Genomic DNA, 12,298 nt, shown 5'->3' on the forward strand with positions numbered 1-12,298 from the left:
ACATAGGCGCCTCTTCTGCCTCCAACTGACGCGCTGCTGCACCTCCACACTCTTGTCCAGCCCCCTTTTCTTTCTCTCCCTCTCTTTCCTCTTTGGAGGAGACAGTTCCACCTCCTGCCATGGACGGGGCTGGTTGGGTGATATGTGTCTTACCAACGGCAAAGCATCATTCTTCACTTTTAGGCAGGTGTGGTTTAAACAAGACAAAACAAAACGGCACAGTGGCCAAAACAAGTATCATGCTAGTGTAAAACTAGCATGCGTAGCAATTGTTTTCTTGTTTAGTTTCCCTTTACCTCTCGACTCTTGTTCCACCTCTGAACACACCAACCTCATCTCACCTGTGATCACCTTATTTATACACCAGGTGTTCTTGCAGGGAGGATTGTAACTTCCTCTCTGTCACCCAATATTTCACACACACATCCCCGTGCTCGCATACCAACATAACTTTTTAATCTGCACGTGAAGTGATTGTGCAATCCCTGTGCCTAAATACAAATATACATTTTAAATCACCCGTGCTGCATAACCCACATTTCATCTCACCAAACTGTCCTGCTGAACACGGAGCCATATGGTCACCTTAAATATATCCAGGAAATGCAATACATATATTCATCAAAGAAACATATTGAACAGAAACTTAAGGGAAATAGAAATTGAAGTAAAAACATTACAATATATTTTGAAGGTAGAAGGGAGAGAAAAACAAATGGAGAAAAAATGTATAGCCACATTTATAAAAAGCATAGGGAAGGAATAAATGTGGAAATATACAGCTAGAGGGCGCTGATCATCTCCATTTAGATGGCATGCGCCAACAACCACTAAAATGGAGCAGCAGCAGGTGCTCTGGGTAACAGAACGCAACCACAGTCACATTAGAACGTGTACGAAATATTTGAAACGTGTTCTAAATAACGCGCGTTTTTCACTCGGGTGGCGTTCCATATCAATGTCACCTCCGCGCCTGCAGGTGTCGACTCTTCTGCTCGCGTGCTGCACTCTCGATCGTTTTCCGGTTGCCTTTCTGATTCCGTCGCCATTTTCCAGCAGATCTCCGAGGGGAAGGAGGTGAGTGTTGAGGTGAAGCATTTAAAACTGAGGCCTGTCACTCGAAATATTCCGAGAGTTTGGGTGTGTGAAACAAATATGTAAACAATTTAAAAAGATGTGAGTATTCAAGTGGACGGGGAAATACATTATTGTGTTTCGTTTACTGTGAATTCAAAAAATATGCGCGGCTCGCTGCCTGACGTCCGAATTGTTTGTTTTCACGCAGTCTTGAGATTTATACAAGATAGAGCAAGGTTATGTGATGGCACAAGGTCCCTCACAATGTAAAATAACTGTTTATACCAATTTGAAAAAAACAAGAAAAAACATTGGCTTAAAAAAAAGAAAGAAAAGAAAATCTGATTCCGTGGCTGCCAGCAGCTGTTGAATTATGTAACCACCCATGTCACTTTCTCTAACATGTATAGATAAGCATTTCATTTCTCTTACTGATAATAGGAAACCCCCAAAAGACTGCTGCCAGTGGGTTTGCAGGATGTGGATACATGGTTAATTTGTGTCTGGTAATGTTTCTTGGTAAATAAATGTAAATATTTGACTATTGGTTGGGTTACGGTACACACCCACTCAAAAATAGAACATTCTGCCAAATGTGTGCTTGTTAAGCTTTAATAGGTAATTAACACAAGTCAGGAAAAATACATAAATTATGAACGTATTTGTGAAATACAGGTTAAAACGTTACTGCGTATTACCTTTTAGTTCAGGGAGGTGAGCGTCGGTTGTAGTCGTAGCTGCTAGAGCCTAGGGTACAAAGAAACGGTGTTGACTAACCGTTAGTTTGATAGTGAGAGTTAGGTTTAGGGGTTTAATCGCATATGATGTGGACTGAAGTTGCAGCTGTATTTTGTTTTACTATATTTTTGTAGAAACCGGCCTCTACATCTGACAGCTGTTTTGACCCTGAAATCAGTGTTGGGCTGAGCAAAAAAGAAATGAATATTGTTGAGCAGCTGCCCCTGTAAATGTCCACAGAGAAATTAGCAGCCCAACGTGATTAAATACAAAGACAGTCATTCAGTTTGGAGCAGATCAAAGTCTGAATAAAAACAAGCAAATAAACAGATGAATAGAAGCCAACTTCAGACTTGTTGTTTTCACCTGTATTTCGTAAATAAATTCATAAGTTTTGTATTTCTCATTTTATTATTAATTACGTATTAAAGCTTGATGAGCAAACAAATTTTGAGTGTGTGAGTTAATGTCCCTTACCAGATGGGAGGAGGAGTCGAGGGGAGGGATGTTGAAACCTTTAAGTAGTGTTGGTTGGATAAGAAGGGGATCCGTGTTCCTGATCTGTAGTTGTTAGCGGTCGTCGTGCTTTTGTCTAGTTAGGCTTTAATAGTGCCAGTAGTCGTAGTATACTATATTTCTACGTGGAGCTGCAAGTTGCTTTTATTGAGGAACACTACCCCTGTATCGGTGTAAGTCCAAACTTGGCTTAACGAAAGACTTCGCAATGTCGGTGTGACGCTACCTTCACTAACTAGGATGGATTAAGAGAGCAATGTATTTGTGTGCATGTTACCACGAACACAATGTTACGTTTATTTCCTGTTTGAAAATTGCGATGTTTGTTTACTACATTACAACGAGGCAGCTTTTAAAATCAAATTTAGACAAGGAGGCTCTCAGAATTCAATTGATTTCTAGATTCCTGCTTGTGTTTTCCACAGTGAAGCAATTGAAAATGAGCGGATGTCGAGTGTTTATCGGTCGGCTGAGCCCCCACGCCAGAGAGAGGGATGTGGAAAAGTTTTTCAGAGGATTTGGGCACATTCGGGAGATCAATCTAAAAAACGGCTTTGGTTTTGTGGTAAGTGTCTTTACCTTAGTCTGTGCTATTGAACTTTAGAACTGCATATACACATTTTACACTAGAAAAATTACATGTTAAATGTAATGGGACACTACCCATTGTAGCATACACATTTTAACATTATTTGATTTTAAGTCTTTTAGCAGGTTTCAAATGTTGTTTCCTGAAGATTTGGTCTTAATATGTTTGCTGCTAAGCTTTCCTATGCTCAAAAACACCTGGAGCACACTTTGTGGATTCAAAGATATCCATAGAGATGTTGCAAACCTATGTACACCACATGCCCAGCAACTTTTTCCCATAAAATGATGCCTGACTGCTTGTTATACAGGAGTTTGATGACCACAGAGATGCTGATGATGCAGTCTATGAACTGAATGGGAAAGAACTGTGCAGTGAAAGGTAATACATAGATTTGTAAGGCTAAGGTATGATTTTAGTATTTAAATAACCATAAATTGGACCGTTTTGGTTGGCTGTTTGGCCCCACAAAATAACCAAATGGGGCCAGAGTGGATCCGTTAAATTGGCCCTAGGCACCAGGATTGGCTTTCATTTCAGTACTAAGGGGATCTTTTTAACACCGTTGGTGAATTGAGTACATTTGCTCCCAATTATCTCATTTTTAACGTGTATTCTTTGCTTTATATTTCAAAGATTTACTCAACATTTTACTGAACTTTGAAAATACCCCCTAAGTTATCACAAGGATACCACCCACAGAATAAAGATACGCTAATCTCTTCAATGTATTGGCTGTGATATATTGAGTATGATAAGATTAACTCTTGTTTTGGTTTCTACGCAGGGTCACAATAGAGCATGCCCGGTCTCCCAGAGGGAGAGGAGGTGGAGGAGCAGGAGGTGGAGGTGGTGGAAGGTTCTCTCCGCGGTTCAGCAGCTATCGTCAGACTCGTGGCTCAATGTAAGATACTACGCTTCAGACCTGGAGCCAATTATAATTACAATTCTAGCATGATGGTTTGCTGAAATTATAATTACAATGCTGGTTTGTTCAATTATGCTGCAGTGATTACAATTACAACACCACACATTAACACTAGAACCACCGTAGTTATACTCGTACCTAAAACCGCCGCCGGCAGTCATTATGACAGTTACATTTTAAACAACATCAGTTAATTATGTCAAGTTTTTAATTTCAAATTAAACTAACATGTTTTCTCTCACGTGTGTCACTCGTTGGAGCACTGATTCCAGGTGGATTCTAACTTTTTTTTTGCGATCCTGCCTTTCAAACGCCATCAGGGTATTTAACACATGTATTTAGGAAAAGTCAGGAACCGACAACCGTGTTTCTTTCACACAGAGTAATTTAAATTTTAAAAATGAAAACCCTCAATATGACTGCTGTGGCGGTTCTAGTGTTAACATGTTGTATTTGCCGTTAATTAAGAATTGTACAATTGCATTGGAATTGACCCCAGGTCTGCTACACTTCTTTTAAATCCACCTGGCTTATTCTGTAGGATTGTAACTGTAAAGCAAACTGGTAAGACCTGCATAAAGACAAGCCTTTTTCTTAACCATTGAAATGCACTTTGACAAACATGTTTCTGATAAGCCATTGCATGCTTTTTTAGCAGCCTTAAGTGTATACTTTTTCTTGCAGGTATGGTCCTCCTGTGCGCACAGAGCACAGAATCATCGTTGAGAACCTCTCGTCCCGGATAAGTTGGCAGGTTAGAGCACTGATCTAAGTTTAATTTAATCTTCCAGCTGAACTTGTCCTGTTTCTGATTTTTGGCATAAAACTGCCATCCCATTGATAAAACACAGGTTTAAAAACAGAACACTTCCTAAATTCTGAACTAAATAAAAACTAAATTCTGTAAACCCTGTTGGAACCAGCAATATGCAGGCACACCCTCACCCAGCCAAGCCATGAAAGGATATGTATTGCTCCTTGTTGGTGCTCTCTCCTGGATTCATTACTCAGACTTCATTAGATTGATCAGATCTCTTTGTCTAACAATTAAATACACTTGTCAGTTTGTACTCTCTACCCCCTCCCCTTACGTCAAAGTTTTATACCTGGGATGCTGGTTAAAACTCAGATTTGAATGATGAGTGAAGCTTCAGTGTATATATGCAATACTTTTATTTACTACAGCTTTTTTTTTTTTTTGTTAAGCAGTTTTGTAGATATAAACAATCCATTTTATTTCTAAGCTTCTAACCAAGTACGTCTTAAACCTTCTTTTTTTAACAGCTGCTCTTATCTGGTCTCTCCTGAGCGGCGTTGCATTCCCTCCCTCCTTCCCTTATGAGACAAGGGGGGGGGGGGGGTCTATTGTGATTAGCGCCCTCTGCTGTTGTCCTGAATAGTGTCCATTTGGTGCCTCTCCCTACACACAGTTGCCGGTGGTCTATATCTTGGCTGGAGCCCCCAAGCGGGTGAAAGTGGTCTAGCGCAGGTCAGCCTTAGGAGGTCCATAGCTGCAATCTGGAGGGTCTGTGGTCTGGCTTCCCTGGCTGCAGTTTTTTTTCTTCCCCATTTGGTTTTTTTCTTCTGTTGCTGGCGGAAGGGGGTGTTAACGGTTGGAGCCTCCTTACTCTGGTGGTTCCTTTCTTATGGAAGTTGGATTCCGAAACCCAAAGCCGCATCCCTTTCTCAAAGGCTATACAAGGCTTGGTCTGCTTGCTATTTGGACAAGTGGCTCTTTGCTTAAGGTCCGCCCTGGGTTCTAAATGGTAAGTAGCGCAATAGCTAATGTGATTGGGGTGGGAGGAGGGCTTTCTCTCAGTAGATACAAGTTGAATATACTTTAATTTGGGAGGATGGAGGACAGAGGTATTTGGCTGCAGTGTTTTATCAGTATTTCAGGCATCCACTGCTTGAACTGTGCCCTTTTAAGCAATTTCCTTTACCCCACCACCTTTTGCTTGTGTTTAAGCCGTATCCAAAAGCCAGCACCTACCAGTTTGGAAGTAGCAGTTGCACTGTGGAGCCAGATTGTACTGTTAGTAATCGGCTCAAGCAGCTGGTTCCCATGATGATTTGCTTTTCAGCTACATGGAGAGTGCAGTTGCCAAATTTGAGAATGGGGGACTACAGAAGATGGAGTACGTCGTACTTGCACCTTTTGCTGGATCGTTTTTTTCTCATTCGCTGTAGTACTGACACCTTTAATCTTGGAAGCCACATGATGCTATTCCACAGTGTCCTAACCTAATGGTATTGCCACCTGTAGTGTGGTATATTCTACCCTTGAGCAGGGGCATCCCAACGAGACCACATCCCTGCTTTGCATCCCTTTGGAGACCTCTTTAGGGGTTTAACTGTTTCCTTCCACACTTAACCCTTCCGCTCCGGTGAACATTCGACCTGTTTGGGGTCTGACTGACCTAACGGGACTTTCAGCTTGTGTATCAGGACGAATATCCACCAAAAGTATACAGTAGTATAACCTTTCTAAACAGCTGAGAATCTGAACATTATTAATAGAATAACATGATGACATATACCCTATGATTACCTAGTTTGAATGTAAAAAATATGTTTTAAAATTCTCAGGTTCATTTCTTTAGAATTGTCTGTATACATATAATTTAGTGATCTCCTACCTAAAAAGTGTAAAAGTATCGGTGGTAGCCACAACTCTCAGGAACTAGGATCAGAAAGAATTATATAAATGTGTGTCTGGTTTTCATTTTACACCAAATTGTTTGACGGGTGCCTAATGTGAAGAAGTTTATCCGTCAACTCATCAACATGTTCTGTAAATAATATTTATTTCAAGTCGGTAAGCATTCTTGGTTATGTAAAGCAATTTAGTATGCTGTCCGGTAATGCTGCGCTTTAAAATCGTGGTATACACAGTAATCCAAACCGAAACCTAAGATACTGAAGTGCTGCACCTCATAATAAAATGTATCTCTTGGCCTGGGGCTTTAGTGAAATGCATTTTGATTAGTTAGTCATTCCTGAAGTTTATCCTGTGAATATTTCACTACAGTTTATTTAGTTAATTTTATTTTTGTTTTTTATAAACATTTTGGATATTTAGTATAATTTCTGGTAAGCTTGTACTTGTGGTAGCTGAATCTCCAGACAAAAAAAAAAGCTAGCTTTCTGTCTATCTAACTTTACTTTAGTTTTGAAAGTATATAAAACCATCCCTGATTGGTTGTTATAGCCTTTGGAGATGTCGGTCATTTGGTAAGCAATCGATGGTTGTTTAAAAAGACTAAAAATGTGTGTCTAACGTCACCATTACATCATTATTCATATATGAACTATTTATAGCGGCGCCGTAACGGAAGGGTTAAGTCGGGTACTTGTGTAATCCGGCTATTTCACTGTCATGGACTGTCAATAATCTTACATGGGTAATCCACCTCTATCTCTGAAAGAGGAATCTCTTAAAAAAATAAATAAATAAATAAGATGCCTGGAATGCTGCTAAAGCAATGTGCTGTAGTCTTCTGAAAGTAGTGGTTGGATACACAGATGCAGCTCAGAACACGAAAGGATTTACCACACTGAAAGTATTCATCAGACGGCCATGGGTTTGGATGTAGCCTCTACCTGTTAGGGTGGGGTCCTGACTCGCCCGAGAGATGCGATTTCCAGGTAATGCACAACAACTGGGCATTCAGTCTGAGTGGCTGATCCTTGACTCTGCTGTTGATGTCCATTAATGCAGCACAGGCTGTGGAGGAGGTTGAAGTTTTATCCCTAAATCTCCATTGTCCCTTACCAACAACCCTTTTTTTGGTGGGGTGGCGGGGGGAAGCTCAGGTATTACCACTGCTACTGTTGGTTTTGGAGCAAATTGCTCTCAAGCAGGTGAAGCTGGTGTTATGCCGGACTGCACTTTCTTTTTTTTTTCTTTTGTAATGCAGACACAAATCTTGGGTGCACGTTGTATTAATGTGTTTAAGCGCTCTAATGTACATTCTAAAATTGTAACCTTCAAATAAGAGGTTTGTCTTGCTGATGTGTGTTTTTGTAACATCGTGTTTTCTTATTTACAACGCAGGATCTGAAGGATATGATGAGGAAGGTTGGTGAAGTCACATTTGTGGATGCACACAGATCCAACAAGAATGAAGGGTAAGTTCCTGTACAAACCAGGCCACAATGTACATTCCAGAACTGGTTTCAGCTAGTGCTGCTATGATTACTGGTGAAGTAGACTAGTTTACAGTCATCAACAAAGATTTTAATTGATTATTCGCTTCTCCATCTTAACCATTCAGTATTACTAAGTTTATTGCCTGTATTTTACCTTCATTTGTTTAATCATCATTTGCGCTTGACACATTTCAGAGGGTTACTGAACACATTTAATACACATTACATTCCCATGGGTTCTGTGCCATCCGCTTTATTTTCTCTGTGTACACAGGAGGTAATGGAAATAGGGAATGAAGGGGTTCTGCTGTACTAACGCCAGTAAAGCCTGTAGGTCTCCCTGTAATCCCTCTCTAATATATGTGTGTTTGTTTGTTTCCAGAGTGGTGGAATTTGCTTCACGCCGCGATATGAAGAACGCCATTGATAAACTAGATGGCACTGAGCTTAACGGACGCAAACTCAAACTGACTGAAGATCGCAAGAGGAAGTAAGTATATACATGTTTTGTGAAAAGGGTAGAGTGCCAAGTGTTACTATACTTGGTTTACTGTTACTCTAACAGTATCTAACTTAAGTGCTCAAAGTAGACAAACTTTATGGCTTTTGTTGCACACTTCCAGCTTTTACATTTATGGATACAGCAGACATCACTTTGGTCCTCTGTTTTAAAAGCAAGTTGAGTCTTGTATATTTATAACTAAACTTAAATACTCTTTTTAAAATGTGTGGGTCTAATGTAAATGTTTGTTTTAGGAGCAGAAGCCGCTCCCGCTCCAGGAGCTACACCAGGTCTCGCAGTCGTTCCCGGTCCAGGAGCCGTTCCAAATCCCCGAGCAGGAGCCGAAGCAGGAAACACAGCCGTACCAGGTCCCGCTCGCTCAGCCACAGCCCAGAGAGGAAGCCCCTTCCCCGGGCGGCCCCGCGCTCCCCTTCCCGCTCCAAGTCTCGATCCCACTCTCGCTCCCCCTCCCGCTCTCACTCCAAGTCTCGATCCCACTCCCGATCCCCTCCAGTGCAGAAGAGGCAGTCCAGATCCAGATCCCCCTCGGCTGAGAGCCAGCACTGAGAGCAGTCTCCCTGCCTGCACCAGCTGTATCTGTAGATGTGGTTACAGGTCTCGTATCTAGGTAGAATTGCGGACCGGTCTGTTAAAGCAGCTGCTGATGCGATTTATTGTCGGTTGCATAATAAAGCCACAGTAGATGCTCTTTTTACACAAACTGTGCATAACTTTTTATTCTAGTTTCATTTGGAAACTGTAGTTATCCATCCATAATGTCTGGGTCTCCTCAACAGCCGCACTCTGCAGCCTGTATGACATTGCAACAGCCAATGTTACCTAAAGAGGGGTGTGGTTTTATTTTGTTTTTTTAAATAAAATTTCCGCACTTTCAGTTTCATTGTCTTGTAATTTAATTTCATACATGGATGTTTCCTATGGCAGGTGAACTGGTTTTCCAGCTGGGCAATGATTCTTTCTGAATACTTTAAATCTACCCAACTACAGAGTGGCAGTACATTCCTACATTTCTGTTGAGGATTAGTGGTGGTTAAAATAATGCCTACACACAAAAACTCTAGAAGAATGTGCCTGTGACTAAGGATTTCGCTGTGGAAGACAGCAAAGTAAAGAATGTACAACTTAGTGTGCAAGTACTGTCGAGTTACTACTATACATACTTTGATAGAAAAAGCAACACCCCAGCATTTTGGAAAGTAACCAAAAATAATAATTTCATACAGTATATAAAAAGCAAAAACCCTGGGGGGAAAAAAAAATGAGTTATATGAAACTCAAATTGCTAAAAACAAGCACAGAAAAATGAAATTAAATAGAAGCTCTAAAGATATCTTTTATTTATTTATTGCATGTATATAGTGTTTTTTTATACAAAAGTATCACAAAGCACTACAGTACATAGCAGAAAAAAAGAACAATACATTTGTATAGTGTGTCACACATACAACTGCCACAATCAGACCATTTAAATAACTATACACAATACAAAAGCAGCAAGTTTAAAGTTACAGTAAAACCCATTAAGATAAGAAAGCCATTATAAAAGTGTGTTTTTAGTCTTGACTTAAAAACTGTAATGGTCCCAGCTTCCCTGATAAATGAAGGCAGAGCATGCCATAATTTAGGAGCTCTACAAGAAAAAACGCTACCTCCTGTGTTGCTTTTGTTGACCATAGGAATAACCAGCAGCCCCGCATCCTGTGATCTCAGAGTGCGGTTTGGAAGATACAGGGTCTGTAACTCCTGCAAATAACTAGGTGCTAATCCATTCAGGGCCTTGTAAGTTAACAGCAAAATCTTAATCAATTCTATACTGCACAGGGAGCCAGTGTAAAAGGCCAAAATAGGTAATATGTTCACTTTTCCTGGTTTTAGTCAGAATTCTAGTGGCGGGGTAGTATTCTGAACAAGCTACAAGCGGGATGCTACACATTTTAAGTTATCGTTTGTCACAACAGTTTGGGACTGACAAACTACTTAGTACATAACCCTAAACAGGCTTAATTCTTAACTTTGGATGCACAGAATTAAACCACTGTATTTTACAAGAACTCAAACTGCCAGAAGCCTCACGCCTTGGATCTCCTACTCCGTAATCAATGGCTGCTTTTCCAATGAATCACATGTTTCTGTGTTCCTTGCAGTGGAAGTGCAGTGTTGTAAAAACAGTATTCAAAAATCAAATCTGCTACGACTTGATTGTACTTTATATATATAATCGCACCAATAAGCTCATGACTGGCTTGTAAAATGACTGGTTAGGGAAACAATAGTGAGTGGAGAAATTCTCAGACAACAGCATTCCAATCAAAGAAAGGTTTACTTAAATAATTTGACGTTTTGACACAAATAATAAATAACACTTACTTATGGCCATCACCAAGCCTTGTCCTTTGACCCCAGAGCTTTGGGAAAGATTCCTGGCATTTGTTGCATCCAGACAACAAAACTACTTAATGAATACTGATGCCCCCTGCTGGAGACATTAAGGACAGCAGCACTGAAACTGCTCTGTACATTGCAGATATCTCTGCCTGGCCAGAGTGAAACACAGTGGGGGCCAAGTGTTTGAATATATAATACATGTGGGAGGGTGTGGGGAATTCACTGACACACAAAACAGAAGTTGCAATTGAAAACACACCGCTGAGAAGCACTTTATTAATATCGCCACAAGATGGCCTTGTGCTGCTGGTTTACTCCAATACCACCGATGGTAAAAGCAGAGCAGAATACTTCATGCACACACAGAGGTGTTTCAAATAATAATTCTGCAGCTTATGCATTGTTCACACACCCTACTCTCTGTAAGTCGCCTTGGGTAAAGGCGTCTGCTAAATAAATTAATAATAATAATACAAACAAAAGGCAAAAAGAAAAAGAGAAAATAAAACACTTAACAAAACTACAAAATAAAGTGGCTGCGTCCTGCAGCGTTCCCCACCGTCGCTTCACCGGTCGGCTCGGGTCTTCAGTGTATGCCTTTGCTCCCGAGCTCCTCCTGCAGGATCATGCATGCGTCAGACAGCCAGCACAGACTTCACCCTGGTACAGTACAACACACAGTATCTAGTAATTTAACCTCAGTCCTGTGGTCTATTTTAATGATTCAACAGGTCTGACCAAATACTGCCAGCCATTAACTCCCCAAGTGATTTTATAACCAACTGTAAAAAAATATTTGAAAACAGTCTAATTATAGAACTTTAACTTACAACCTTCAAAATGCCAAGCCTGAGCTACACTTGAAATAAAAGGAGTAACTGCAATATTGCATCTGGTAGAAATTGAATACGCCTCACCGCAAGCATAACCTATTGAGCGCTTACTGCATGACTGGCAGGGGCATAAGCTCTTAACAGCTCTGTACTGTAGATTCAAAGCATAATCAATATATCAAACCATTTATTACCATATATATATATATATATATATATATATATATATATATATATATATACACACACACACACACACAAACAGTGGTTTGCAGAAGTATTCACCCATTCACCCAAAAGTTTTCACATTTTGTTGGCACCTGAGCGTACTCCATTACGCTTTCAAATTAGACTTTACATGTAGAATCTACAGAAACTACTCCACATTGATAAAGTTGAAAAATGCACATTGAACATAAATAAGATTTACAGAGAAAAACAGATTAATCTCAGTTGCATAAGTATTCAACCCCTTTGCTACTGCAGCCCTAAATCAGCTCAGCTGCAAATGATTTGTTTGAAAGATCACAAAATTAGTGAAATGGTTTCAGCCTGTG

The 12,298-nt window shown here is 40.3% G+C and overlaps 1 protein-coding gene across 4 annotated transcripts; it reads left to right on the forward strand.

Moving 5' to 3' along the window:
* Window positions 1–899: 899 nt before the first annotated feature.
* LOC117419589 (serine/arginine-rich splicing factor 5-like) lies at window positions 900–9,397 on the forward strand. Of its 4 annotated transcripts, none has more exons than XM_034032489.3 (8): window positions 929–1,077; window positions 2,757–2,896; window positions 3,231–3,301; window positions 3,708–3,824; window positions 4,533–4,602; window positions 7,906–7,979; window positions 8,383–8,490; window positions 8,757–9,397. In XM_034032489.3, exons 2-8 carry the CDS (start codon window positions 2,771–2,773, stop codon window positions 9,067–9,069), a joined length of 879 nt encoding a protein of 292 aa, XP_033888380.3. In that variant the 5' UTR covers window positions 929–1,077; window positions 2,757–2,770; the 3' UTR covers window positions 9,070–9,397. The 4 variants fall into 4 exon arrangements, with proteins under 4 accessions (XP_058847266.1, XP_033888380.3, XP_033888389.3 ...); XM_034032498.3 differs by having other exon boundaries at window positions 943–1,176; XM_058991282.1 differs by having other exon boundaries at window positions 943–1,089.
* The last annotated feature ends 2,901 nt before the right edge of the window (window positions 9,398–12,298 follow it).

Source organism: Acipenser ruthenus, chromosome 18, assembly GCF_902713425.1.
Source record: "Acipenser ruthenus chromosome 18, fAciRut3.2 maternal haplotype, whole genome shotgun sequence".
Lineage (NCBI taxonomy): Eukaryota > Metazoa > Chordata > Actinopteri > Acipenseriformes > Acipenseridae > Acipenser > Acipenser ruthenus.

Coding starts and splice junctions, on each gene's coding strand:
- LOC117419589 (XM_034032489.3), top strand. CDS start 2,771: ATGAGCGGATGTCGAGTGTTTATCGGTCGGCTGAGCCCCCACGCCAGA. Junction 7,980..8,382: donor AGATCCAACAAGAATGAAGG/GTAAGTTCCTGT, acceptor GTTTGTTTCCAG/AGTGGTGGAATTTGCTTCAC. Junction 8,491..8,756: donor ACTGAAGATCGCAAGAGGAA/GTAAGTATATAC, acceptor TGTTTGTTTTAG/GAGCAGAAGCCGCTCCCGCT.